Source organism: Nelusetta ayraudi, unplaced genomic scaffold (assembly GCF_046127955.1).
Source record: "Nelusetta ayraudi isolate G7.1 ecotype Tasmania unplaced genomic scaffold, CSIRO-AGI_Nayr_v1 ptg000042l, whole genome shotgun sequence".
NCBI classification, from domain to species: domain Eukaryota; kingdom Metazoa; phylum Chordata; class Actinopteri; order Tetraodontiformes; family Monacanthidae; genus Nelusetta; species Nelusetta ayraudi.
The window spans coordinates 3226141-3250715 of NW_027466092.1; the positions used below are offsets into that span (position 1 = coordinate 3226141).

A 24575-nucleotide genomic window follows, 5' to 3' on the forward strand; every position below is an offset into this window, starting at 1 on the left:
TATAGTCTTAAATTGTTGCTGAAGTTTAAATTCCATTAGCTCGACAGATTTCCCCTTTGCAGTGGGATTTTTATTTTTAAACTGAAGGCATTTTTAAATGAAGAACATTAAAGTTTGTGAAGTTAAAAAGAATAAATCCATTGTTTGTCGAATAAACACACACAATCCGAGTGCCAGTTTGCTGCTGTTGCAGTTGCACTCATTGCTTCATGAAAGATTAAGTTTACTTTTTCTTAAGTAACATGTGCCACCATAACTGAAATATTTGTTGCAGAAAAGTATCTGGCTTTCAGAATAAAAAATAAATGATGTTGATTATTTTTGCCATTTTAACACACACAAAACAGATGTCGAGCTGGAACGACTCGTTCTCTGAGCCACACTCAAAAGAGGGCGCTGTGAGTTTTAAGCACCGCAAAAGAAGGAAAGGAGAAGAAGAACCGCTGCGCGACGATACATACGGTCCAGACGGAGGGAGATGTTGGGATAATATTGAAGGAGAAAGTTTGCTGCCAGCTTTTCAGTAAACGTGTCATTCTAACGTGTACGATGGAAACGGCAACGGACAATTCCGTCTTAAAGGATAGTTGTAAGTAGTTAAAGGAACGTTGTCGTTTAAACTTTGCCGATCGCTAGCTAGCAAATTGTTTACTACTGAACTAACACTTGCAATACAGCCAGTAGCCAGTGTAGTTTCTTTTTTTGTCTGAGTCCGTATTGGGATTCAAAGTCCAAATAATATACTACACTGAACCTTTAAGTTTGTGGTATGAGAATTGTTGTGAAAAAACAAATATACTGTATGTTCTATCCTAAAGCAGCACCTCAGATTTTAAAATGTCAGTAGAGTGTTTTTGTGATCCATTCAGTAAAAATAAATAAATAAAATAAAATAAAATGCAAGCGGCAACCCTGGCGTTGACACGCTGCTCCTTGAAGGCCCAGTGTATGATTATGTTACGTGGTTGCCTGCCAGGCACCCCTACTGCCAGTCAGTACCTCGCTCGGCTGCTCTTCCTCTGCCTCTTTGCCATGGAGGCAGGGCCAGGATTACCACACAGACTGTTGTAAAATTAGAAATCAAAAGACAGTGAAGTGCGAAACATGGATGTGCTGCTCCTGCCAGCAGTGACAAAATATTGGGAGCTTTGCATCAGGGATCATTTGAGAGAACATCAATTGATGACAGGACTTTCAAACCGTCTCTGCTGATAACAAACAAATCAACCGCTCGTGTTCACACACAGGTACCCCTCTGCCCCTCTCTGTGCTGCGACTCATGGTCCCGCCGGTTCGGTTGATGTCTGCAGCAGTCTGGCAGACCATCCAGCGAAAAGTTGTGTCTGATTATGGGATGATTGAGGAGTTCGTTTCCACGGTGACAGACATTCTCCCAGATCTTCTCAGCACTGAGCACAAGGCCCAGCTTATCCTCGGCCTAAGAGCCCAGGTACTGACAAAATATGTCTAATTTTGAGTTGTCAAATTTTATTTGTGCCGTGTCATATCAGAGCAAAAGTAAGCTGTGGACAATAATGATGAAGCTGTCACCAAGAACATTGATATTGATGTCAATAATACAAAGTTGTGGTATCTTCGATATCTCAAATCGCTGCTGTCTTCTGCTGTCAGGTGACTCTGGATTTGTGTCAGCTGGAAACTACTGCTAACATGGAGTTTGTTGAGCCACACCTGGACAGAATGCAAACACTCATCGAGGCTTGGAACACAGAGGTGAGTGTGTAAAGTGTTTCTGCTTTACAGCTTAAAAAAAAAATTCTGTTGAAAAGTAGGAGTCGCGTCATGGTGAAGTTACTTTCCTTCTTCTACATGATGAATGTCTTTGCTTCAGGTTGCCACAGCAGATACTGAAGCATCACATTCAGAATTTGTGGATCTTGTCAGAAACCTGTTGAAAAATCCAGAGGAAAGGGAACACTTCTTTAAGGTCAGTCATCGATGCACCTTGAAGTTGCTGTGTAATTCAGCAAGACAGATCCTAAGAAATAAGTCTGATGGAGTAAATGATGTACAAGGAGCTGTTGGCTGTTGCAATTCTGAATAATCCCACAAAGCTGATTAGAAGTACTAGAGCTGTGCACATTTATTGAAAAGAGATAAATGGGAATTTCTGCCTAACAATCTTCCATGTCTGCAACTATTTGTTTACATCTGACCTTAACTGCAATTAAAATTGTGTTTCAAATATATTTTCAGAATGTGTTTCCTGAAGAGTTTGGTCCCATATATCAGAAGGACCTTTGCACCTTGATGTGGATCTTTTTGTCCAGACTTGAAAACTGTCTTCCTCTGCAGTCTTTCCAACAGGTGCGCAAAAGAAAATACTTCAGGCTCAATCTTTCTAAATCTTTTTTTTTTTTTTTACATTTTAAAAATGGAATACATTTTGTTTCTCTCTTGTCTATTCAGGTTGCCCCCATGTTAGGCGAAGCGCCGTCATTTTTAGAAGACTTTGTTGACGCCGTTTTACGACGTGAGGAATTCAATCTGCTGTTGCAGAATCAGAAAGACCATAGTGGAGTAGATCATGATGGCAAGCCTCTATTGATTATTCCTCTTCATATTTTTCCCTCTGTCTTGTTTTTCATTGCTTTGACAGAAAGTCGTCTGTATTTACAACCTGGAACTGGAAATATCAGTGGGTTTACCACTGCAAGACTGCAACTCATATTGCATGTTAATTAATAGATATTATTATTATTTTTTTTTTATCATTTATTATTATTTGTAAAAACAATATTAAGATATGAAATATCTAAAAAAAAAAAACAACCTTTTTGTAGCACATGTACAAAGTGTCCAAAGGCCTTAAGTTTGCTAGAAGTCCGATATCCCAAACCTTTTTTCTGAGCAGTGTATTGGTTTTTCTTTGACAAATGTCTTTGGTTAAAAGCAGGATTCTTTCTCTTTTAGATGCTTCCTTTGATGGCGCCTGCATTACTTCAGCTCTCAAACTCCCCCCTGCGAAAAGATTGTGCACAACAAATATGGACATGGAATGTTTGCCACCGCCTTCTATTATAATGTTTGCAACAAGCACCGGCTCTAAAAATGACTCAAGCAAAATAAGACTTAGCGAATCCAACTGGATTCTCGGGCAGAGGGGATCTTCAGGCGACGAAACGGCACCTGAAGATCTACGCCAAGACCTGGATTTGCCGAACTGTATCAAGCAATGCCACGTCGAGCTCCAAAGACTGGAACCCACTTTGCGTTCGCGCCCCCTGCCTCAGAGAAGAAACCGAGGTCTGAAGATGAAAAGGTTTCTGTTGGAAGAAAAAAGAAGAATGGCGGACCTCGCCGCCAACAGTTCAGCCCCACGCAAATCGGTGCCGGCGGACAGCTTCTACGCGGTGGACACGGACAACGAGGAACTTGAAGAGTCCTACATGGCTCCCATCATAGACTGCAGCGAGGACGACTCGTGGTCTTACTACTCGGATGTCGAGTCCAGCCGCGAGTCAGCAAGCGCTTGCAGTTCGTGGTCGTACTACTCGGACGACCAGCGTGACGGCGAGAGCGAGGCCGACAGTCACGGCAAAGTCGGCCCCAAGATCTTGTCAGCAAGCAGCAGCAGCAGCCGCGACGTGTCCGGCGTCAAGGCGGCCGGTCCGAAGAAACCGAAGATGGCCAAGTGCTGCATCTGCAAAGAGCGTCTGTGCACCAGCCTCCAAGCTCACATGAAAACCCACTTCCCCAACGGCTACTACGCCTGCCCGCAGTGTGACAGCCGCTTCAAGCTCTACTCGTCCCTGAAGCAGCACCTGAATAAGACCTGCTTTCAGCGGGTGGACGCTGACAAGCTGGGCCAAGACGTGAAGCTCTTCAAGTGCGACAAGTGCGAGGAGGCGTTCCTCTACAAAGTCACGCTGGAGAAGCACAAGGTGACGCACAGCGAGTTGTACTGCGGCGTCTGCAGGAGGGTGCTGCGGGACGCCGCCACCGTGGCCCGGCACAAAGCGTCGCACACGCGTTTCCAGTGCACCCGCTGCGAGGAGTCCTTCACCTTTTTCAAGCCGCTGCTCAGACACTGCCAGAACGTCCACAAACTCTGCCGGCCCTTCGCCTGCGCCTTTTGCGCCAAAACCTACTCGCGGCTGCGCATTTTGATCATGCACGAGTGGAAGCACACGGGCCACCTGCCCTTCCAGTGCACGCTGTGCAGCAAGAGGTTCAAGCACGACAGCGATCTCATCTCCCACGAGCGCGTCCACACCCGGGAGAAGCCGTACCTGTGCGCGGAGTGCGGCAAGTCTTTCGCCCACTGGTCCAACCTGGTGAGGCACCGCAAGCTGGTCCACAGCGAGCTCCACAACGAGAAGCGCTACTCGTGCTCCGAGTGTCAGAAATCCTTCAAGTGGAAAGGGTCCCTGAAGCACCACCAGAGGATCAAGCACCGCAACGAGTTCTACCGTCGGCAGTGCCCCTACTGCGGGAAGATGGTGTCGTCGTCGACCCTCCGCAGGCACGAGCTCATCCATAAAGGAGAGAGGCCTTTTAAGTGCACCGTGCCCGAATGCGACAGGAGGTTCAGGTCGAACCCCGAGGTGAAGAAGCACATCCTCATGTGCCACACCACCGAGAGACCGTACAAGTGCGGCGTCTGCCAAAAAGGCTTCATAAACCAGTGCGTCCTCAACCACCACGCTGCCGTTCACTCCGGGGAGAAACCGTTTGTCTGCCACATCTGCTGCAAGGCCTTCCCCCGGGCCTACAGCATGCAGAGGCACATCAAACTCAAGCACGCCTTTGGAAAACGTTGACATTGCGATATTCAATCCCCTCCCCCTGCTTTTTTAAACAACACTGTGCACAATACATCCAAGACTGCAGGAAGTAGTTTGAATGGTGACTTTCTTTGGATTAAAGAACAACACAAACATTGCAGTTTGTCTTTTCCAGACCTCGCCCTGGCCACGTGTGGTCAGCCATGAAGCCACAAGAAAATACATATATTGAGATCCAATCACAAGGTCTAATCACAAAACCATTTTAATTGTATTACCATGGGCTGTCTACGGGTGGGTCCATATTGTTGCTGCGGCAGCTGCACTGCTCATGTTTCCAGTCAGAATTTTACAATAAAGCCAAACTGGAGCGTACGTGCAATTTCCACCAAAATGATTCTAGCAGCGGCACTACCCCACGCTACCCGTGTATGTATGTTGTTTAAAGAGTAAACATCAAGTTGTATTATGTTTGACAATTTAAAAAAAAAAATACAATTATGAACGAAGAAAGATTTGCACACATTAATGCATCTCACTTGCTCAGTGTGTGACTGTTGCCGTTTACCCACTCAATTCAAGAGTTTCTCTGAGTTTTCTACTTATTTACTGTATGCATCCGTGTTGTCCGTCTCAAGAGTGTACCCAGCATTTCACTTGACTGTCTGTTTTCATAACATATTTCACTACTAAACTCAAGAATATCATATCATTTTGTATTTATTTGTTTTATTAAGCTGTGTGTTATGTGCTTTAACATTGGTCTATTAAATTTATTTTGTGTCAACATATTTGCTATTTAATAACACAATGGGTTAAAGTCCATATTGTTAAGCGATTTTTGAAGACTTAAAAAAAAAAAAAAATGTGTGTACAAATGAACACAGGTCTACTTGCCTTCTTGTTAGTCATTAGGAAAACACTGAATGACTGACAACCTTCACATAGATACTCACTAATGATTATCAGTTTTCTTTTGTGAACCGAAAGGAAAAACAAAAAACTAACTCAAAACAAAAAACAAACAAACATGCGGAACCCATTATTTTACGTCTGTGTGTCTCATCGGATTGTTATTAGGGACGGACCGGAAGCCGATTGTTGACGCACACATCTAGAGATCGCCCGACTGCTGCTTAGGGTCCCTGAAACAAACTGTTGCAGGAATATTCTGTTCGACTCCAGTTGAGGAGCGAACGCAGTCCTCTCAAGCTGGACTGAAACAGGGCTAATAAAAAAAAATGGACGGAAGTGTTTCCGCAATACCTGGTGAGTAGAAAAGCTTATGATAAGGATTTGTTTGGCTAGGCCGCAGCACGACCCGCGCGCGGGAATGCTATTGCTAACTTTGTAAGGAACTCGTATTTAATAACAGTAGGTGATCGGTAAAATTCAATAACTGGCCTCATTGGCCGCGTTGCAAAATTATCACTGCGATAACAACGAACGTCTTTGAGCAGTTTTGACCGTATTGATAAATTAGGCGTCGCTTCTTTTAAGAAGCTAATGTTGGCTAAAGTGGGTGAAACCTACTTTGGTGCAAGTCTCATACAAATCTCAAACATTTTTTGAACTAGATTCTTCTCCGATTGTACTCTTATGGAACCTTACTACCTCATTATCTTGTAAATAAGTTGACTTCATCCACCACAATATTATATCTATTATATAATAATAATTTTGAAAGGTAATATGTATTCGATGCCAAAGACAATTTGAGATGCTCACTGCTGAATGCTTTGGCTTTTAGTGAAATAGTAACAACATATTTGTGTAATACTAACTTTTCACTAAATGAAATGTCTTGTGATTTTTTTTATATATATATGTGTGGAATGACACTGCAGAAATTATAAAACGTGATTTTATTATTTAACATTGTCATAACATAGTAATGACTTTGGAAGTTGCCACAATTAATGATTCTGTTTCAATTATTTTCAGCCTGTCCCCCAAAAGAAAACAATAATATTTGTGCCATTATTTTTTTTAAAGGGGCAAAATGTGTACTTAAATTTTTGTGTTTCAGGTCCCTCCATTCCTCTGTCAGCTTTGCGGCTTTTGGTTCCACCGATTCGGCTTGTCTCTGCAGCAATCTGGCAGACTGTGGAACAAAAAATTGTGTCTGATTATGGGCTGCTGGAGGAGTTTGTTTTCATGGTAACAGAAATAGTGCCTCAGATTCTCTCCACCAGGCAGCGTGCTGAACTCATTTTGGGCCTGAGAGCACGGGTGAGGAACGCTCAAATCATATGCCCCATTACATCATGACACTTTAGGTTTACATCTAAATCCACACTACACAGCCACTGTTACATCATTTGTTAGAACATTTTAATGCATTACAGCAACTAATAAGCCATGTCATGAAAAGATATTTAATGGACCTACTCCCCACTACTACCTTTTCTAGTCTACAAATGTCTCCTATATTCATTCCGGCTCATGTCCCCTGATTGTAGTTGATCCTGGAGTTGTGTCGTTCTGAAGAGAATGCTCAGACTGACATCATCCAGCCACATCTTGACCGGATGCAGAGCCTCCAAACTCTGTGGAACATGGAGGTAAGATAAGATTGAGACGCATTTAGACTAAGTTTAAGTGTGTAGCTATCTTTTTTGGTGATATTGACCCACCTTTGTACTCTAATATGTTAGTATCTGTCCAGTGATGTGTTAATCTGAACTTTTTTTGCCTTTTCAGACTGAAAATGTGGAACAAGGAGTAACTCACTCACAATTCTCAAGTCTTGTCCAAAATCTGTTGAGAGATCCTGCCGAGAGAATCAGCTTTTTCCAGGTACGCTTGGTTGTGTTATTGTTTCCAGAAATTACTTAATTGTTTACAGGTAATGTTGATTCTACAGTATGAGGAACTCTGGTGTATGATCTCAGTGCAACAGTGAGGGATTTACCAGTGGCTAATAAAAAAACAACAACTGGTTGACCAAGTGAGGCCTTTATATTGACCTAAACTTTTATCTGTAATATGCTTCTTACATTAGATGCTGCTAAGACCTTTATTATGGATATTTGAATAACATTTATGGGCAGAAAGTTGGAAATTTCCCCACTGTGGGACTAATAAAGGAAATCTTATCTTTGAGTTAACTTTGCTGCAGACATAGTTTGTCTTTTCAATAGCCAGTCACAGTAATCCCATAATCAATTCATCTTACAACAACAGTGTTGTGTGCCATGTTCTTGTAACCTCCTTCTAGGATGTTTTCCCTGAAGACTTTGGCCCCACATATGATAAAGCAATCCAGACATTGATGTGGCTATTTCTGTCAAGGCTTGAAAAGCTTCTTCCCGCCCAAACTCTTCAACAGGTAAAACTCATTGAATTCACTGTTTGTTATTCACTTATTTTCTTCTTTGGGTACCAAGGTTTCTCACTTTTATTTCTTGTTCTTTTAATTGCTATTGTCTGTAACACCAATGTGTATCACTTCTAAACAGTCAACGCTGTTGCCTTGCATTAAATTTCATTTTGTTTGCCAGATTGCATCTCTGCTGAGTGACACCTCATCTGTTTTGAACGAATGCATGAACTCCTTTACCCAGTCTGAGGATTTCAAATCTTTGCTGGGCACTCAGAAGGATCTTGGCCAATTGGAGGATATAGGTGAGCTTTTACTTTCACTATGGCATTTGCAAACTGTACACGTACTCTCCTGCAAAACTGTCTCCAATTGTGGCTGATAACCAATATTTTGTAATGCCAGTTTAATGTTTTCATGGCTGCATTGGCGAACACTGCCTTTTCACAGCAAGAAAGACCAGATTCAATTGAGACGGGCACCTTTGTGTGAGATATGTGGCAGCGTGCACTCTTTCCTTGTACTTCAACTTGTGTTGCTGTCCAAAGCCATATATGTAATTTGCATTGGCCAGTCTAAATGTTCTATGGCTCTGAATTTGAGTGTGAATGCTTATTTGTACATGTGACATACGTTAGAACACCCTTTTATATGATGTATGACAGCATCATCTTAATCTGTTTTAATCTTGCAATTTCTCTCATTTCAGAGGCGTACATTGTTGACAGTGCCATCTTATCAGCACTGTGTCTCCCTCTTGGTGAGCGGGTTGTGATTGTCAATGATCAAACGGACTCTGTGGCACAAAGCGGACTGGTGTATGCCGTCAGCTCAGAGATGGAGGTGGAATCTGAAAACAATGAAGTGTACACAGAAGGAAGTCGGAACGCAGATGTGGGTGTGCAAACCCAGTGGTTTGGTCTTACTGGTGCAGATAAAGCAGAAATGATGAGGGACCCCACCCAAGCAGCAGATGGCAATGTAGAAATGGTCGGTGAAAACAACGGCAACGACTCTGGAACGCTCATGATTGGTGAAGACGGTCAGGTGACGCTGCTCGGGGGCGCGGAGAAGAAGCCAGGCAGACGTGGAAGGAAAAAGAAGTGCCTTCAAGACGAAGACTATAAAACCCAGAGTAGAGCAAAGGAACAACTAGAGGACCCGGATTTCGTCTTGGGGGAAAGACCTGTGCGAAAGAATCGCGGACTCAAAATGAAACGATATCTGTCACAGTGGAGGAAATCGGGAAAGGCGCAGGTCAACAAGACCCCAAACAGCGGCACTAAGAAGCTGGTCAGGTCCAGAGCGTCTACCAGAAGCAATGATTTGGACGAGAGAACGTGCAAGGTGTGTGGCAAAGTGGTGAGTAATGCCAAGTTTTTGGAACGCCACATGGCGCAGCACACAGAGGAGCTGCCGTTCTCATGTCCGTCCTGTAAAAAGCTTTACAAGAGCTTGCGGTCCCTGCAGCAACATAAATGTGCAGGTGCTGTCAAAGTGGAGGGTAATGAGACTGCCGATGAGGAGGGAGAGCAATCGTCCAGCGGGGTGCCTTGTGAATCGGGCATGGAGGAGCAGCCGTCGGACGCCGCCAGCCAGGACCCTGGCTTCTTGCTGTCTGAGGACGCGGGCCAGAAAGGCTCAGAGGACAAGAGCGTGTTGGAAGGTCCATACTACTGCCCTCACTGCAGCGTTGAGTTCAAGTGCAAGCAAACGTTCAGGTTCCACCTGAGGAACATCTGCTACAATGAGCAACAGGTGGATCCCGAGAAGCCCGAGAATGTGAAGCACTGTTTCAGGTGCGACGAGTGCGACAAGGCCTTCCGGTACAAATCGACCTTGGAGTCCCACAAACAAACTCACAACCCGCTGTACTGCGAGGTGTGCATGAAACTCGTGCGAGACCCGGGGGCGCTAGCGATGCACAAAGAAGCGCACACTCCCTTTCAGTGCAACCAGTGCGAGGCCAATTTCCCCGTGTTCAAGGCCCTGCACAAGCACTACATTGACACCCACAACCCGGTCGAGCCTTTCACCTGCACCCATTGCCAGACGACCTTCGCCAGCTTGAAGCGTTTCATCAGACACGAATGGAAACACACGGGCTACCAACCATTTCAATGCACGACCTGCAGCAAAAGATTCCGATCGTACTCCGACCTCGTGGAGCACCACAAAAAGCACACAAAAGCATACCCGTTCCTCTGCTGGGAGTGCGGCAAGAAATTCCGACACAGCGTCACCCTGACCAGGCACGTGGAGCGCGTGCACCACTCCGGCGAACCCATAACTGAGAAACCCATGCCGACGTTCACCTGCGCCCAGTGCGGAAAAGCCTTCACTTCGAGAAGGTGCCTTCTCAAACACGACAATTTCCACCACAAAGGTCTTCGGTTCCCGTGCGAGCACTGCGGAAAGGGATTTTTTGGCAAGGACGCTTTGGTGCGGCACACTTTGATTCACACGGGGGAGAGGCCTTTCAAGTGCGACGACTGTGACAAGTCTTTCAGATCCTCTGCAGAGTTGAAGATACACAGGAGATACCACACTGGCGAAAGGCCTTTTAAGTGCACCATCTGTCAAAAGGGTTTTGTACAGTCCTGCTTTCTCACCTTGCACATGCGAACCCACACGGGAGAGAGACCTTATGTTTGTACAATTTGCAACAAGGGCTTTTCAAGCTTACACGGCCTAAAAAGACATAGAAGGCTTGTCCATGCGTAGCTGTAGACCTGCTTCTAATGGAAATGACAATGTTTAGGGCTTATTTCTTTTCTTTTCTTTTCTTTTTTTTTTGGATTATGTTTAGAAATCTACATCCCATGTTAGGCTGAAACTTGAGGAGACCCACGCCTCACGAGTATGATTGTTGAAGGATAACTCCCTGAAAATTAATCTCCTCTGGTTTTCACACATTTGAACTTTCACAAACCGGCTGAGTGTATAGTACTTAATTTTTACAGAAGTGTTTGCTGTAGTCCTACATAAATTTGTATGTAAACTTGATATATTCTTTGGTTCCACCGGGATTCTTTTCTTGAATAAACAGGATATTTGATTCAAACTCTCATTTAATTTAACTAAGGTATCATTCTTTTTGATTGAACCCGTCCCAGACAGTATACTATAATGATAACCAGGTTGATATATTTATACGTTGTGTATAATGGAATTTTACTCTGAAGTAGTACTTAACATAATCTGATGTGATGGGGGTGATGGTGAAATATTTATCAACCAATTGTAAAATTGAGCTGAATTAAAAAAAAAAAACAAGTAACTAACTGCCAGTAAGTAAGTTTTGCTTTTTTGTTTTGGATTCCCCCTTTGATCTAGGGCAACAACAATCGTTGATTGCAATACTTCTACTTTACCATATGAAACATATTTATTTGAATCATTTTTGGCCTAACAAACACAAACTACTAATTTTTTTTTTTTTTTTTTCGGGAATCCAGAAAAACCCCAAAGTAATTTAGCTAAAATGTTGTCACCACCTTCAGTTGATGACAGGACCAAATATAAGGAAAACATATCTCTCTAGTTGGTCTCTGGCAATAAAACTTTCTCCGTCAAATCAAATAACATACCTATCAAAACTACATCTATTGTATGTAAAAACGGGTATCTTTATTTGTAGAGCATAGGTGTAAATGCAGCAAACTCCCCATCAGAAACCAAGGATCGGTGGTTACATTTTATAAATACACAATTTATTATTAATAATATACATGTTCCCCCGACATTGACTGCAGGAGAAGTGGGTATAGAAAATTGATGGATTACATTACGTCTTATGCCTAAGAATTATTGTAATTACAGTGCACGCGCTAATGTTGGGGAGGAACATTAGGGCAGTCGTCGACGTCTGAGCCATGCCTTCATTCTACCAAGAATTGAAAAATACAAAGCATTTACCAGAGGCACCCTTGAACTAATGAACATTTTTCGGGTTGTATTTTAAGGTCAGTAAAAAAAAATAATTTTTATGGATGAAATGTAGAACTACATTTTTCTTTTCACCGCCGAATGAATATTTTTTACCCCAGTGTCAACGCAGTCGACGTCCCGCCTAAAAAGAACGTCCACCCCAGATGGGACTCGAACCCACAATCCCTGGCTTAGGAGGCCAGTGCCTTATCCATTAGGCCACTGGGGCGCTGTAATGTATTGGACACCGTCTTTCTATATAAACATATGAATAAAGGGCACAACCTACGTTAAATATAAGTGATTCGTGATCAGTTTCCGTTACATGTTAACACTGCTCTCCATCCACAACCAGCTCCAGTGTGCAGTGTACGACCCGAGCTTCCCGACTGTTGAAGTTGTAACAAGCAAAACCTTTCTTTGGACCTTGCCTCGTGATTGTGGTGACATGTTTAAATTCAATTAGCCACGATTTACCGAAAATATTAATTTTATTACGCGCTTGAAACACGCCACGGAGCATAACTTTGGCTCGGCCGACAACTCTTTGATCTTGGCCGGTGGCGGCTCTCTCCAAGCAGGAACCTGCCGCCGTTGTTTTCCTGCTTTCTGCCAAGCAGTCTGGGCAGGAATGGTCGCCGCGTAGCTGCGCAGCCAGCGCCGTTGGGATTAGTTGGACTCTTTTATTTCCGGCAATTCAATTTTTTTGTGTGAAATCATGAATTTACTGCCGTCTAATCCTCATGGGAACGGGCTTCTTTATGCCGGATTTAACCAGGATCATGGTAAGCAGAGGCGCTGTTTCTTTCCAGATGAAAACTAGCAGCGTTGGGGATAGTGAGCTAACAATGCTAAACGGATGTCTTCAAAGAGAATACATTTGCCGTGACGTTTGATAACAATCATTCCTTCAACCATTAGTGATTCTCTTTGTTCAGGGAAAGACAATACGTTGACGTCGTTGACAAACGTCTTCACGAAGCTCAAAACCAACAACTTCTTGGTAGCTTTAGCTGCCCTGCTGTCCTAGCTAGTGAGAGCTACATCAACTTAGCCGTTTTGTTAGAACTTTAACTCAGGTTGGGCTCGTGTGGCAGGGGTTGTCAAATAAAATGTGTGTTGAATGCTTTCATTTTAAACAAAACGCCGTCTGGGCAGCCATTGATATTTGATAATTCCCTTTCCCAAAAGCAATAGTAAGTCAAATTCCCCTTGACTTGGCGTTAGCTGAGTGCGTGAACGACTGCGACGCTGCTAACAGTAGCTAGGGCTCATCTCGCTAAGTCCAGTCTCACTGTAAATTAAGACGTTATTTTCTCCATATTTCAGTCACTCCCTGGGAAGTTATTTCGGGTCGCCTATTGTCCATCAAGTAGTTTTTTCCCCTGTCGAACCGGAAGGCTTAATATTCAGGGTTTATTGTTGTTTTTGCTATCCACCCACTCACTTGATGACACGCCGTAAAGTAAAACGCATCAACTTTAGCATCGGCGTGAATAGACAAAACAATTGAATTTAAAAAACAAAAAAACAAAACTCTACTTTATTCGAACTTGGCCAACCATCAGGTGATTCTGTAAGCGATATGATAGCGGCCTCAAGAGTTAGCATCGGCGCACGTCGACGTCATTGGCGTGAGCACGGTGTGACACTTCAGAATTCCACCAGTTGACCTGTTAATCATTTGCTCCATTCTCTCTGTCATCTTCTTTCTATACATGTATATATATACACACCTATGGTCCTCCCAGTCCCCTAGTGAGCTCAACTTTGACGTTTTATTTTTATTTTTATTATTATATTGCTGTGCCCTGGCAATCCTGTCAAGTACGGTCCTTGCAATGAGCCAATTAAAAAAAAAAAAACGCTGATAAGACATCAACTGCTGATAAACGCCCTTTTCAGTTGGTGATCCATGTCTGATGCCATCTTTCCCCTGTGTTGCGTCTCTGCAGGATGCTTCGCCTGCGGAATGGAAAATGGATTTCGCGTCTACAACACAGATCCACTTAAGGAGAAGGAGAAACAAGGTAACGGTCTCTGCCTTAACGTTTCCACGCTGCTCGGGTTCGTCACAATCCAGCCATAATCTCTCAACCAGTGAGTGTGCTCGGAGGACAAAGTGCTGCCACGTTGCAACATTTATAAAGAAGAAGCTGACGGATGATAATCATCAAAAAGTGAAGTGGCCAAATTTCCAAGCGACATCAAGCAGAACAGCAAGAGAGACAATCTTGACTCTTCTGTCTAAAGCTTCAAGTTTGTCATACCGCTCCCTGTTCCGATACCGTGCTGTGTTTTGTCATTGTCTGGGATGTTTGACCTTGTTAAGTTTACATTCCCAAGAAAGTGCTGAAGTATCCGCAGTGTAGCTGCATTCATACTGTGAATTCTTTCAGCTGGTTTGCTAGTTATTGGCTGGATTTGGAGAGGGCAGACTAATTATTGAACTTGCACTGCTCTTTGAAATGATTTGGAGTACATTCGTGATAATGCTCCCATCCTAAATACACTTTTTTATATTGTAGAAATAATCCGGGCAATAATTGACACTAAAGGTTTTCAAACGGTACTTTCCAAAAAGCGTTGCACCAGTCAGTGTAGATGAATCACATCAATGCTACCTTGAAGTCCACATTCATTGCTAACAAAAAGTCTAATCTTCCTGTTCAGCTGAAGGAATCAAGTCCTCACAACTCCTTTAAAGAGGAGGGGTGAATGAGGAAATGGCTCCACCCTCAACAGGACGGGCAATGTGACTGTGCACATGACTTAATGGAACTCTCCCACCTCTTAGCGTTTGATGGCTGGGGACAGAGAGTGGTCCTTTAACTCTCTGTGTTGGTCCATATACGCTGCTCTGTTTGTCAAGTGCGGACTTTTTTTTTTCTTTTAGTCACAATGACTCCTTGTAATTGCAGAATCGAGTCATATATTTGTTTCCCAATCTCGACTACACAGCAGTGCAGTGCAGTGCAGTGCAGTTGACAGAGTTATGTAATCAGCAAGACTTTCATTCAGTCACATAATGACATTCAACTTGTCTTTCAGAGTTCCTGGAGGGCGGGGTCGGCCACGTTGAGATGCTGTTCAGGTGTAACTATCTGGCGCTGGTTGGAGGAGGAAAGAAACCCAAGTACCCAACCAACAAAGGTTTAGTGGACCATTTTGCTTTTTCAAACCATAAATTGATTGCAGCTTTATACCAGAACTTTTTTGTTTGTTTGCCTAAGAAACGTTTTGCAGTTTGTATCGCATAAAATATCTGCACATCCTCCGTGTTAAAAAGCTTGAAATCCAGTTTTCTGAGCCAAAGAAACCTTCAGAACGTTCACAGTGACGTTAAATAGCTCTAAATCTAATTGGCAAAAACTCTGGTTTGGTCATGTTGCTTCTAAAATCCAATTAAATATCATGACGTGCCTGGAGTGTGTTGAGGTCTGTGCTGCATGAAGCAGTGCAGCCTGCTTCTATTTCAGTCAGTCCCTTTCAGTCACACGTGCAGCAGAACATCGTTTGAAACAAAGCCGCTTTTTAACTTTGCATTTCATTCATCGGCACGTCGCTCTTTCCCGTCATGTGGTTCTGCTGTCACACATGTGTGATTGAGTGGAGAGCAGTCACGTGGCAGGGAAAGAGGAAGGACTCAAGTTAGACGCGCTTCGCTCGGCAGGTTCAAATTAATCGCGCTGTGTTTGAATGGCCGTTAAACAATGACCTCTCTTTGCTGGCGCAGTGATGATCTGGGACGACCTGAAGAAGAAGACGGTCATCGAGATTGAGTTCTCGACAGAAGTGAAAGCTGTGAAGCTGAGACGTGACAGGTAATTTCAGAAAGTTGAAATGGGTCCGACTGCGAAGACGCTTCACTCGTCCAGGATCCTTCAAACTTAACTTTGCTGGTTGTGTTTATTTGTTGTTGTTCGTACGGGTAAACATCACCAAATTCTGTCTTCGCTCTTTGTTGCTGCTGGAAACAAGGGAAGCTACAGCAGTTCTGTACCGGGTTGTTCTGGTTCCAAGCTTGTAAAAAAAAAAAAAAAAGAAAAAGCCACACACGGCTCATTTTTCTCTGCTGAAAGTTCTTGCAGTTTGCTCTGTAAAACAAACACGACATCAGCGACACAGTTGCCTGCACAAATGACATGCACATGATATTCTGAATATGAACAAAACTTGGATATACAACCAAGCAGAAACCCTCAAAACCGCTGTCACGGAACAAAATTCACTTTCTTTTTCTGCATTTCCTAAAATTCCAGGTTAAAAAGATTATTTCTGTGGTCTCCTACTTCCAACAACAAACATATCCGCTCCATCCGTGGTCTCCGCCTTAGAACAGCTCACTCCCTTGCGATTGGCTAGCCGCTCACTGCTAGCGCTTGCTAAGATTCAAAGATTTTATTTGTCTCGTCACGTCGCGTGGCAGTGAAATGTTGGTGTGGCAGAAGCCATGATTGGACACTACGAGGAATAAGTTAAGAAAAAATGTTTTTTTTAAAAAGTGCCAAGTAAAATATAATTTCTACCAAAGTAAAACTTAAAAAAAAAAGCTAGCGGGGAAAATGACTGCTTGCTCTCGTGCAGCGGGAAAATACAGACAGTCTGTAGAGGCCTTACTGTGATAATCAGCTCGACTTGTGATGTAGAAAGTCGAGCAAAATCTGATTTCTGCTCATTTCGGCGCAGCGTTGTGGGGAAAGCCCGCCCACCTAAAAATGCGCACGTCACACTTTGTATTTGCTGGCTCAGTCGGTCTGTCAGTAATGCTGAAAGACTCGATAAAGAGCTGCAAAAGTCAATTTTCTTTATTCTGGTTTCAGTCAAAAATCAGATGTTTTGTCGTCGTCGTCGTTGGTAACAGACGTGTTGGTTTCTTCCCTCCTGCCAGGATCGTGGTCGTCCTGGACTCAATGATCAAAGTCTTCACCTTCACCCACAACCCCCATCAGCTGCACGTCTTTGAGACCTGCTACAACCCCAAAGGTGCGTCTGGCTGTTGACAAGCCCGCGCTCAAACGTCGACCGCGCCTCCGCTCGGGCCGCTGCAGGAGAAGCTCCGCCTTCGCCGCGGCCGCTGTCACGCTCCGTCGGTTGGAGTCCCGGGACGGCAAAGAGGATTCCTGCCATCAATAATTTCACAGCCGGCCTCTCTCTGCTTTTGTTCTCGCCAGGTCTCTGCGTGCTGTGTCCCAACAGCAACAACTCTCTGCTGGCCTTCCCCGGCACCCACTCGGGCCACGTGCAGATCGTGGACCTGGCCAACACCGAGAAGCCCCCCGTTGACATCCCCGCCCACGAGGGGGCGCTGTGCTGCATCGCGCTAAATCTCCAGGGCACGCGGATAGCCACTGCGTCGGAGAAAGTAAGCGCAGCCGAGCGGGCCGGGGGGTTCTGGACCAAGCCGACGGGGTTCGCGTTTGAAGTCGGAGCCGTCGTTCCTGTCGCGCTCCCTGTTTTGTCCCAGCGGCTGATGTTTGTGGGCGCCGTGTTTTTCCACAGGGGACCCTCATCAGAATCTTCGACACCTCTGCGGGGCAGCTCATACAGGAACTGAGGCGGGGCTCTCAGACGGCCAACATCTACTGGTGAGCACTGAGCCCTGACGCCGTTCCCAGACTCGCAGTGCGGCCACCGTTGCGTCTGTGTTTGTGTCGCATGCACGTTCAGTGTGAATTTTTCTTTTTTTTTTTTTGCTTGCGCACGACGCCACACGCACCCAGCTCACAGACGTGTGTCCTCTCCAGTAGGGGCGTAACAATGCATCCATCAGCATCAATTATTGATTTATTTATTTTTACCTACGATTTGTATTTGTGATTTATGTTGATACTACATGAAAATATTGATAGACATTATTATTGATTGATTTATTAACAGACTCAAGGTCCAGTTAACAAGATCAAAAATAAATAATAATAAAATAAAATAAAACAGACATCATCAAGCGAAGAAAATAAATAAATAAATAAATAAATAAATAACTACAGCCCGGGGTCATCCAGTGACCCCCATTTACAAGGAACACATTCCAGTGTTTCCAGAACTGTGACGTACAGCGTGTGGCACCGTACCTAATGTTGGTCAGGCCTGAGACAATCTGATTTTCAGAATTGTTAGGGTGCACCTTTTTGTTTTTCATATATATGTTTACCTTCAGTTTGAGACTTTGTCAAGGCAGGTCCGGCTAGCAGCGAAGCAACAGAGCGATGTTCGCCTCCTCGAGTTCACCAGTCGGCAACGTCGGAGGGATTTCTGACCAAAGGATGAAAGACTCTGAAATTGCTTTGCTTGCTTTGTTTTGGTTCAGAAAAATTGATGTTGAAGATGTTCGCGCAAACTGCATACAGTGGCCACCACGCAGGTTGACTCCATTGATTTTGCACTTTAGTGGTGACCTTGGTTGAGTTCTCAATGCCAGGAATAGGTGATGACTGCACTGGTCAAATCATATTGAAGGTGTTTTTTGATTGCGTCGGATTGGGATTGGTTGTCACCTCATCCACCGCAGGCTCCTGCATGGAATTGAAACCATGATATCGTGACAGACGGTGTGACGTTGCAACAACGTCTCCACACAAACCCCCATCATGTTGTACTGTGATGAAGCTGCTGAGTTCCAGCCCCACTCTGCTGTCAGCATTCAGCCACGCATGCTCTGCTTTCAAGCCTTTCAACCACCGGGTGACTTTCCACTGCTTTGCCGCCTGATTGGCTGACGATGCTGAGAACGTCATTTCTTTATTTCTTTTTAATGACTATCATTTTCTCTTTGCACTGTATTGTTGCTGTAATTATGCAAATTTTCCCCCGATGTGGAATTAATGAAGGCATTTTATTCTATTCCATTCTATTCTATGCGATTCAAAATAGCTTTGAGTTCTCGGTGAGATTGCAGCGTTTCCCACAGAATGCGACTTTGTGTGCGCGGTGGAGTTTTTCTGTTCTGTTTGAATCAAAGTGGCTCTCAAGAAGCTCCCAGCTGACCTGGTGTGACCCCTCCCGTCTGTGTCCTCTGCTCATTCTGCAGCATTAATTTCAACCAGGATGCCTCCCTCATCTGCGTGTCCAGCGACCACGGCACGGTGCACATCTTCGCTGCGGAGGACCCCAAGAGGAACAAGCAGTCCAGGTTTGTCGCTCGTCGTCGTCGCTCGTCGCCTTTGCCTCCACTTTGTTGTGAACGAACGACCTTTTCAAACAGCAGCCCGTCGTCCACTCCACGTGCTTCAAAGCCGTAGTTAAGAGAGGGAATTTTAAATGTAGAGTGTTGATGTGAGCTTTGGTTTTTCTTGTGGTGAGATTGCAACAAGGTTATAAAAAGCTAAAAACGTAAAGGAAAAGATGCTGCATGCACTGGTTGTGAGAGTGACGCTGCCATATTTCCCCCTGTTTTTTTTCCAACCATTGAGAAAGTTCAGAAAGTTCAGGTCATTATTATTATTATCAAACACCGACTGCATCTATTTCTCCGGTCTTGGTTTACCTTATTTAAATATGGCAGCGCTGACTTGCTCTAAAGGTCAAATTCTCACCCTCCTCTCGGCCTCTATTTCTGGCTTTCTGCGTGTAGCCTGTGAGTTGTGTTTCCTGCCGCCCGACTGTCCTCTCTGGATAAATATTTACTCTTGAACGTGGAGTGCGCCAGGCAGCCCTCTGCTCCAATCCGTCCCGCTGCTCTCTCTCTCCCCGCTGCAGTTTGGCCTCCGCCAGCTTCCTTCCCAAGTACTTCAGCTCCAAGTGGAGCTTCTCCAAGTTCCAGGTGCCCTCGGGCTCCCCCTGCGTGTGCGCGTTTGGAACGGAGCCCAACGCCGTCATAGGTGAGTCCGTTTTTTTACAGCGCGTGCACGCACAGCACAGCACCACACCGGAGGGAAACACAGCAGAGGCTCTCGGTGATCAGTTGTGGATTCCTTCCAAATCTGCTTTTCACCGACGGTTTCTATGTTGAAAATACATCTCCTGGTATATTTAGCAAGTTAGTGTCATCATCATTTGACCAATACTACCTGGCTGACTGATCTGAAACTTATCAATCAATCAATCAATCAACTTTTATTCGTACAGCTCTAAATCACAACCAAAGGTGAATCAAAGCGAGTTGTACAGTCAGAGGAAAACCAACTGGGCCCCCCCCAGAATAAAATAAGAAATAATAAAATAAATAAATAAAGTGCTGATCTGAGAGTTTTCTACCAGTGTCTTTGGACTCACATGTCGGGGTGAAGGGGGGAGGGGGGTGAGTTGTGGTTTGGAGCAGCTGATCAGACTGGTGTCACCCCCACCGCCCCTCCTGCACTCAGCACCCCCCCGCCCCCCAGCAGCGTGGGATCGACGGCAGCGTCACTTCTTAAAGACACAGGCGCTCATGTGGGGAGCAGAGACGCCTCCTGTCCTCTGCGGCGCTTCGCTTGTTGTGGCCTTTTCCCCACCTGAATAGTCACTGACTTTCTAGACATTGGACCAGTTTGACCCAGTTTCCCTAAATAGCTGCAAACTATGAGCAGCTCATTCCCACTCACAAACTATTTTTTCCTTTCGATCCACGTCATTGCAGAGAAACAAAGAGTCCAGTGTTGTTTGTGTGTAATGTGATTATTAATGGGCTCAGCAGTGCTTCCTCAATCTTTGACTGTGCCAAACACTGGCATGAATGAAGAGAGAGAATGTCTGTCTGTCTGTCTGTCTGCCTGGTTAGCTAGCTATAAGTCAGTTGGTCAGTCATTCAGAAACATGCTTCCTTCGTCTGCCTTGTCTTTCCGCTGGCGTCCCGACTCTGCTGACTGTTTCTTCCTCTCCACCCCCCCCCCCCACACCGCCCCCACCCCCCTTCCTCCTGACTCGCAGCCATTTGCGCCGACGGCAGCTACTACAAGTTCCTGTTCAACCCGAAGGGGGAGTGCTCCCGAGACGTCTACGCCCAGTTCCTGGAGATGACCGACGACAAAATATGACCTTTGACCCCACTGGAGACTCCTTAACCACGCAGACTTTTTTTCCCGCGCTCCTTTTTTTTTTTTTTTTTTTTTTTTTTAAAATCTTACGTTCTGCTCTCGCTTCCTTTTGCGTCCGGAAGGAGGAAAAGCAGCAGGAAGTGAAGCTGGTGGTGTCACTCGCGACCTTGACGGACTCTCTGGGGGAGCGTCGGGGCCAAAGGGAAGACGGACAAACGTGGAGGAACTGGAGCGAGGGTGTGGGCGGGGGCCAGGGGGAGGGGGGGTTGAACCCCCCCCCGAAACCAAGTGAGAGGAGGGAGTTTCTATTTCACGCCAGTCTTCCAGGTGATTGACAGAGGACGGCTGTTTTTAATCACGCAGGGACGGACTCTTGCATCACGGGGACGGAGCCGCCGGGTCGGTGAGAGCTCCGCCCACTAACACCACCTAAACCAACCGTAGGATGTGCCTCAGAAAATACAAAAAAAAACAACAAAAAAAATAAGCCGGGAGGGAATCTGGACGAGCGCGCACGTTGCCGTCCCCGTGTGTGTGCACAGTGCGCGTGTTTGTGTATATACCAGTGTACATTACTAGGTGTCGGCGAGGAGGGTCGCTTTAGTATTACTATTAGATTTTCTTCTACTCACTGTAAAGACGCGCCGCACCCGACTGAATTTGAACTGCCCGGCGCAAATGTACAGAATAGTGATGGCGAACAAAAGAACGGAGAAAAAAAAAAGAAAACAAACACCCAACAACCCAAATGTCTATTTTTGTTTCATACTTTGTGCAATATGTTCTCCAACAAGTTGTTCTGTTGTTTCTACTACGGCGGCCGAGACGAGCGGCTGGTCGCTTTTTCTTCACTGCCTTGATGGAAGTGCGGCGGCGAGAGTGAAAACCACTCTCGCGGCCGTTACGATGCGTTCACTGCAGCCGTCACAGTCGTGAGCTCGGCGTTTAGCGGCTGCACTGCGTCTGTAGTCCATCAACAAACTCTCTCTCTCTCTCTCTCTCTCTCTCTCTCTCTCTCTCTCTCTCGGTTTTGGTCAAACTAAAAGTGCGAAGTCAAACTTGCAACCGTACACTTTCGAAAGTTTTCAGCTTTCGCGTAGTGCAAAAGTCACTTTAGTTATTTTTTGGGACAATGATTTGTCCCAGCAGCCAGTTCACTCAACGCCAAAACTCCACTTTACAGAAAGTGGCTGTTAAAAACCTTTGGAAATCAGCCCTTTGTGACATCACAAAGGACAAGAATTTTTTTTTTAACGACAAACAAAGCCGTTCGCCAGGTTCACCAATCTGTCCTCGATCTTAGCATCATTTTTAGCTGTATGCTGTAAACAGGCGGCTAACTGCTGTTTCTGTGCAGGGCTGTGGAGTTCAGTGTTGGGCTGCCCCGCTGCAGCCCAGGATGACAAATAAACTGCGTTGCAATTGGTGTAATAGGGGACCTTTAAACCCACTGAGATAAAGTGTGCTGGTGATGACTGGCTCACCACTGTGAAACATTAACAGACTCTCCAAACTTTTTGGACAACGGTGAGCATGAAACACGTCTCATTTGGACTGTTTCATTTCCAAAGGGCCCTTCTTCTACAAACTGGCCCAAGGGTTTAAACTGAAGACTGGAACAAAGAGTTTTGTTTCCTCACACAAAGGTTTCCCTTCTTGAAACCCAGAGGAGTTGCGCCCTGCTGGATGTCGGAGGTATTGCACCCACCCGAGGCATTGGCGATTCCATCGTGACCGAAAGAATTTCTTATTATTCCCAAAACGTGATCAACTGTTTTTCTTCTGGCCGACGTCGGGGCCGCGCTCTTCCACACCCTACCTAAAATCACACAGTCGCTCTTTTTTTTTTTGGGGGGGGGGGGGGGGTCACACAGCCTAAAATCAAGTAAAGCATTAGGAAAGTCGAGTTCGAGTGTTCAGGCAATTAAAGCGCAACCTTTCAGGAGAAGCTCTGCTCTGTTGCTTTAATGGACTTCTTCTCTGAACGGTGAAAAGCTCTGGTGGTGCTTCTTCTGCTCCACTCACTGAGTTCTGCTGCGTCTGTCCTCGATTTTCTTTTCTTTTCTTCTTTCTTTTTTTTTTTTTTTTGGTCCGTTATATCTCGGCGGTTTGCACCTCGGCGCAAGCGGCGGAGAAACCTCATTAAACTGAAATGTTCAGCTCGTTTAAAAATCAGGGACTCTGAAGGGCTTTTTGCGTGAAGCCTGTGATTCTAACCCGCGTCAATCCTTCCTTCCGCCGTCACACAACCGTGTTCACGAGTCACTTCACACACGCATTTGTTCCATTCGTCAGTTGACTGTGTTTATGTTGCTTCGGTGCAAAAAAAAAAAAAAAAAGTTAATATATATATGTACATATATATGTACATATATATGTATGTATATATATACATATATATACATATATATATATACATATATATATATATATATATATATATATATATATATACATATACATATATATATATATATATATATATATATATACATACACATATATATATACACATATATATATATATATATATATATATATATATATATATATATATACACATATACACACATATATATATATATATATATATATATATATATACATTTCATTCGTGACGGGTTTTTTTTTTTTTTTGTACTTTTATTTTGCTTCTGATTGTAACTCGGCGGCAGGTGTGGCACCGTTCAACACACGCAGCGACTGACCACAGTGTCGTCAGACGCCAACTTGTCTCTGACACTCGGAATGATTGTAACAAAAACAAACAAACCTGCAGTGAAGTCGGTGAATAAAGTGTAACTCCGCTTTTACAATGACACCGTGGGCTCGTTTTGTCTCCTTTCTTTCTTTTTTACATGGTGGAAAAAGTCACGGTGTCGTGTCGCGTTTGCGTTATAGGTGAAAGGACCTGGCAGTAAGATTTAACACCACCTGCTGGTCAGAAGGAATATGACAAGCAATGTTTTGTTTAGTGGAGCGTTCAAAATAAGATGGCTTTTTCTCCTTGCTGATGCATTCACTGATAGGATAGAGACATTTAAAAAAAATGTCCAGCTCAGGCAATTTTGCAGAAATTATGCTGATCATTTTTCTATTCTTACAAATAATATGATTTGTACATCAGCAAACACCTCTCCCCTTTTCATTGTTTAAAAAAGGCCCCTACACATTTCATGATGTTACGACTGACCGCACTGTTCTCAGCTGGTAGAGTTTCAGTACCCACATTTCTTTGCTCATCATGAGGTGGCGACCCAAATGTATTCCACAGCACTCAAATTTATTCCACAAAATTAAAAATGCGAGCCCACTTTCTGTCATGTCGAGTAAATAAAATACTGAAATGATTGAATTGGATAGTGTGCCCTGCAAAATAAATACCCAACATTTCTCTCCAAATATGTTTTAAAATCCCCTTCAGAAAAGAAAAAGAAATCCGCGATCCAATCAAAACAGCTGTGCGACCCACTTTTGGGTCACGACCCACAAGTTGAGAAACGCTGTGGTAATCCATCCATCCTGTGTGTCACTGCTCCTCCCGCACTCGGGCTCGTCACGCTGCTGTGTTCTCACGAATGTATTCCTCCTGATAACTGGAATCTTTGTCATGGTCCAAAC

General features: G+C 44.5%; 3 protein-coding genes and 1 non-coding gene across 4 annotated transcripts; 3 read left to right on the top strand and 1 right to left on the bottom strand.

The window, feature by feature from the left end:
* The first annotated feature begins 355 nt into the window (after window positions 1-355).
* LOC142893273 (uncharacterized) lies at window positions 356-2800 on the top strand. Its single transcript, XM_076033687.1, has 6 exons — window positions 356-589; window positions 1248-1450; window positions 1633-1734; window positions 1853-1948; window positions 2218-2328; window positions 2431-2800. The coding sequence occupies exons 1-6, from the start codon at window positions 550-552 to the stop codon at window positions 2704-2706; spliced, it is 828 nt and encodes a 275-aa protein (XP_075889802.1). The 5' UTR covers window positions 356-549; the 3' UTR covers window positions 2707-2800.
* A 115-nt stretch (window positions 2801-2915) lies between these two features.
* LOC142894290 (uncharacterized) lies at window positions 2916-11134 on the top strand. The gene is made up of 7 exons (XM_076035553.1): window positions 2916-4782; window positions 6778-6980; window positions 7211-7312; window positions 7452-7547; window positions 7969-8079; window positions 8252-8375; window positions 8780-11134. Exons 1-7 carry the CDS (start codon window positions 3009-3011, stop codon window positions 10792-10794), a joined length of 4425 nt encoding a protein of 1474 aa, XP_075891668.1. The 5' UTR covers window positions 2916-3008; the 3' UTR covers window positions 10795-11134.
* Window positions 11135-12156: 1022 nt separating this feature from the next.
* trnar-ccu (transfer RNA arginine (anticodon CCU)) lies at window positions 12157-12229 on the bottom strand. The gene has a single exon. It is a non-coding gene; the product is annotated as a tRNA-Arg (tRNA).
* Window positions 12230-12345: 116 nt separating this feature from the next.
* On the top strand, window positions 12346-22814 carry wdr45b (WD repeat domain 45B). Its single transcript, XM_076033689.1, has 10 exons — window positions 12346-12785; window positions 13956-14030; window positions 15052-15153; window positions 15737-15824; window positions 16892-16986; window positions 17175-17365; window positions 17503-17588; window positions 19031-19132; window positions 19699-19820; window positions 20848-22814. The coding sequence occupies exons 1-10, from the start codon at window positions 12719-12721 to the stop codon at window positions 20952-20954; spliced, it is 1035 nt and encodes a 344-aa protein (XP_075889804.1). The 5' UTR covers window positions 12346-12718; the 3' UTR covers window positions 20955-22814.
* The last annotated feature ends 1761 nt before the right edge of the window (window positions 22815-24575 follow it).